General features: G+C 44.1%; 1 protein-coding gene across 2 annotated transcripts in view; it reads right to left on the bottom strand.

Moving 5' to 3' along the window:
• The window catches only part of Fndc3b (fibronectin type III domain containing 3B), a 342813-nt gene that overhangs the window by 56929 nt on the left and 283010 nt on the right, over positions 1-2874 (bottom strand). For both annotated transcript variants that reach the window (XM_029567042.1, XM_029567043.1), the window contains one exon: positions 1181-1286. In XM_029567042.1, coding sequence (XP_029422902.1) covers positions 1181-1286 — 106 coding nt within the window. The remainder of the gene's footprint in view (positions 1-1180; positions 1287-2874) is intronic.

Here is a 2874-nt window from a genome sequence, read left to right as displayed (position 1 = left end):
TATATATATATATTCCTACTAGCCAAAGCAAATGCATTTAAGCATATTTGACTAAATTGATAACAGAATTCAGGAATTATGGGGAATTAAACTTCTTCATACTCAATGCAGGTTAGAGGGGAGAAATGGAAGAAAAACAGATCTCTCTAATTTAGAATCGAGGGCCGTGCTAAATCTACGGATATATATATATATTCCTACTAGCCAAAGCAAATGCATTTAAGCATATTTGACTAAATTGATAACAGAATTCGGGAATGATGGGGAATTAAACTTCTTCATACTCAATGCAGGTTAGAGGGGAGAAATGGAAGAAAAACAGATCTCTCTAATTTAGAATCGAGGGCCGTGCTAAATCTACGGAACCCCTAACTGGGATGATATTGTATTTGTTTTATTGCATTTTATCTGTTACTGTTCTACATGTTCACATTTGCAGTGTGCACGCTGTAACCTGCTGGCAGAACAGAAAACACAGCTGAAGCCAATGCTGTAAAAATACCGGGACCAAGGCCGGGTGCGGTGGCGCACGCCTGTAGTCCCAGCACTCGGGAGGCAGAGGCAGGCAGAGCTCTGTGAGTTCAAGGCCAGCCTGGTCCACGTATTGAGTTCCAGGACACATGGGGCTACAGGGAGACCCTGTCTCAAAAAAACCAAAAAAAATTTTTTTTAATTTTATTATTTTTGCTTGTCTTTAAAGATTATTTTTGCATGTGGATGTGTGAGTGCCTGCACATTTCCATGTGTACCCTATATGTGCCTGGTGCCCAAAGGAATAAGAAAAGGGCATTGAATCCCCTGGAGTTATAGACAACCCACCATGCGTTGAGAGGGCTTCACAGAGGAGGAATTCGATGAACTATTTCTTGGCTTAATCTCTACATTGCACACAGGTTTTCTTTACAAAGTTGAACAATCCCTATTCAAGAAAGTCTCTACAACAGTGTCCTCGGAAGGACAGTGCACCAACAGCATATACAACGTCCTCAGGAATGGGAGCCTGTTAAGCAGAAGGGGTAGGGATGAGGGATACACAAGCCTCCGCAGGTTAAGGACATGGATATCTTCAACAGCGAAGCAAAGCTTAGGAAGGGAACCCTGGAACTCAAGTACAAAGCATTATGTCTTAATCTCACGTCGTCCAAATGGTCAAAGCCAATGTGAAGATTTGTTCACTCACCCCACTCTAAGTGGACTTCTTTGTGCTTTGGTCTACCCAAAACCCTCGGTGGTCGACATTGACCTGGTGCAATGCTTAGTGTGCGAACAGGGAGACTCTCAGAACACTGTGGGAGAAACACCAGAGAGAACCATTGCTTAGTTACTATAAATTTAACACACCTTATCCACCAGGCTAATTCTACCCCAGGCTGTAAATGTGACCAAAGGTGACAGACATTGGAAGTATGTGGCTGTCAGGTAGTGAGAAGTTCATGAAGGTCCACATGTATCTGTGTGTGTCTAAGTGCAGACTCACTGCATACGAGGTTGGTTAAGACAAGAACGCCTCTTTCTGACAGCAGATTGGGTCTGAGCGTCATCCAAGGACAATTATTTTCCTTTATATCAAAAGTAGAAAGAACCTTCACGAAGACACAAAGAACAATATAAAACAAAAGCTGGGTAAAATTCAGGATCATGTCCTAACTGGCCGGCCATTCACGGAAAAAGAGCAGAACACCAAGTAAGGGGTGAGCACATCCAGCAGTCTAACCTCACCAAATAAGTCCTGTTAATTTGAAAATAACCAGGCCTTCTTTTGGGGGCGGCTGGCTGTGGAAGGCTGGTGGTATAGAAGTTGACGATCTTACTGAGAAAGTAAAAACCAAGGTAGGGCACTGCAGCTCAACCAAACACAATTCCTTCCTGAAAATTTATGTATAGGAAATGGACTATATGCATTCAATGAAGAATACAGCCCGGGACAGCCTCTCACAAAGGTATCACTGGCAGTCTGTGGCTTTGGATAAACCACCCAGGGAGGCATTTTCCAGAGAGCACCAGCACTGCAGAAAAATGTTCTAAATGGACCTTTGTCCCTCAGGGCGTTTATCTGTATGGGAACTCTAGACACTGTGGTGCTGCCATCCGAGGCATGGACAGTGGGGTGTATGTGGGGAGAGAAATTTAAGAAAATGTTAGAGCGGACGGTTGATAGGAAAACTAGGCATTTAACAGCAAGCATTATCCTTAACAGTCAGTCTACTACAGGGTAGCCAGGAGTCACCCCCACCCCCAGCATTCATGGTGTTACACCATCTTGTCAGATTTTTCTATAGTGACAACATCTGGGCCACTGTGCCTCTCACTCATAGGAATATCAACTATGTTGAGGCCACGCTCTCATTTCTCATGTGTATATATTAGATTATACTGAACTCATGAGCACCATGTGAGGTAGAACTGAGGCTCCCAACATGTTACGTGGCTGGTGTAAGGTTGTGCTAGTAGGAGACAGGAGATGGAGACTGCCCCAGGGCCTCACACTGGGTGCTCCCCACTGCAGACAGCAGTGATCTGTAATGTTTTTACAATAATTTCCCAGCAGATGGCAGTAAAGGACCTTGATGTGCTGCTACCAGCACAGCCGTGTGGGAGGCCTCATCTGGACTCTAAATTCTGTACTTTTTCTTCATTGAAATGGCCTAGATCTCCCTTAGTTAATACAAATCCCAGCCACATTCACCTGTCACACTCAACTATGTCAAAGTCATCTGAGGGACGGGCAAGGGACAAACGACCTGAATGTATCAGAATGCAGTCCAGAATCATTTGGGCCTATCCTTTCTGTCCTTTAAGCCTACTTGAGAAGACTAGTTTTCATTTCTGGAGGTGCTACTATGGCCTGCTGAGCCAACAGGATATATATATATA

Source organism: Nannospalax galili, unplaced genomic scaffold, assembly GCF_000622305.1.
Source record: "Nannospalax galili isolate Female #2095 unplaced genomic scaffold, S.galili_v1.0 scaffold1021, whole genome shotgun sequence".
Lineage (NCBI taxonomy): Eukaryota > Metazoa > Chordata > Mammalia > Rodentia > Spalacidae > Nannospalax > Nannospalax galili.
The sequence above is the reverse complement of the archived record's forward strand: the minus strand, read 5'-3'. Positions and strand labels throughout refer to the sequence as shown.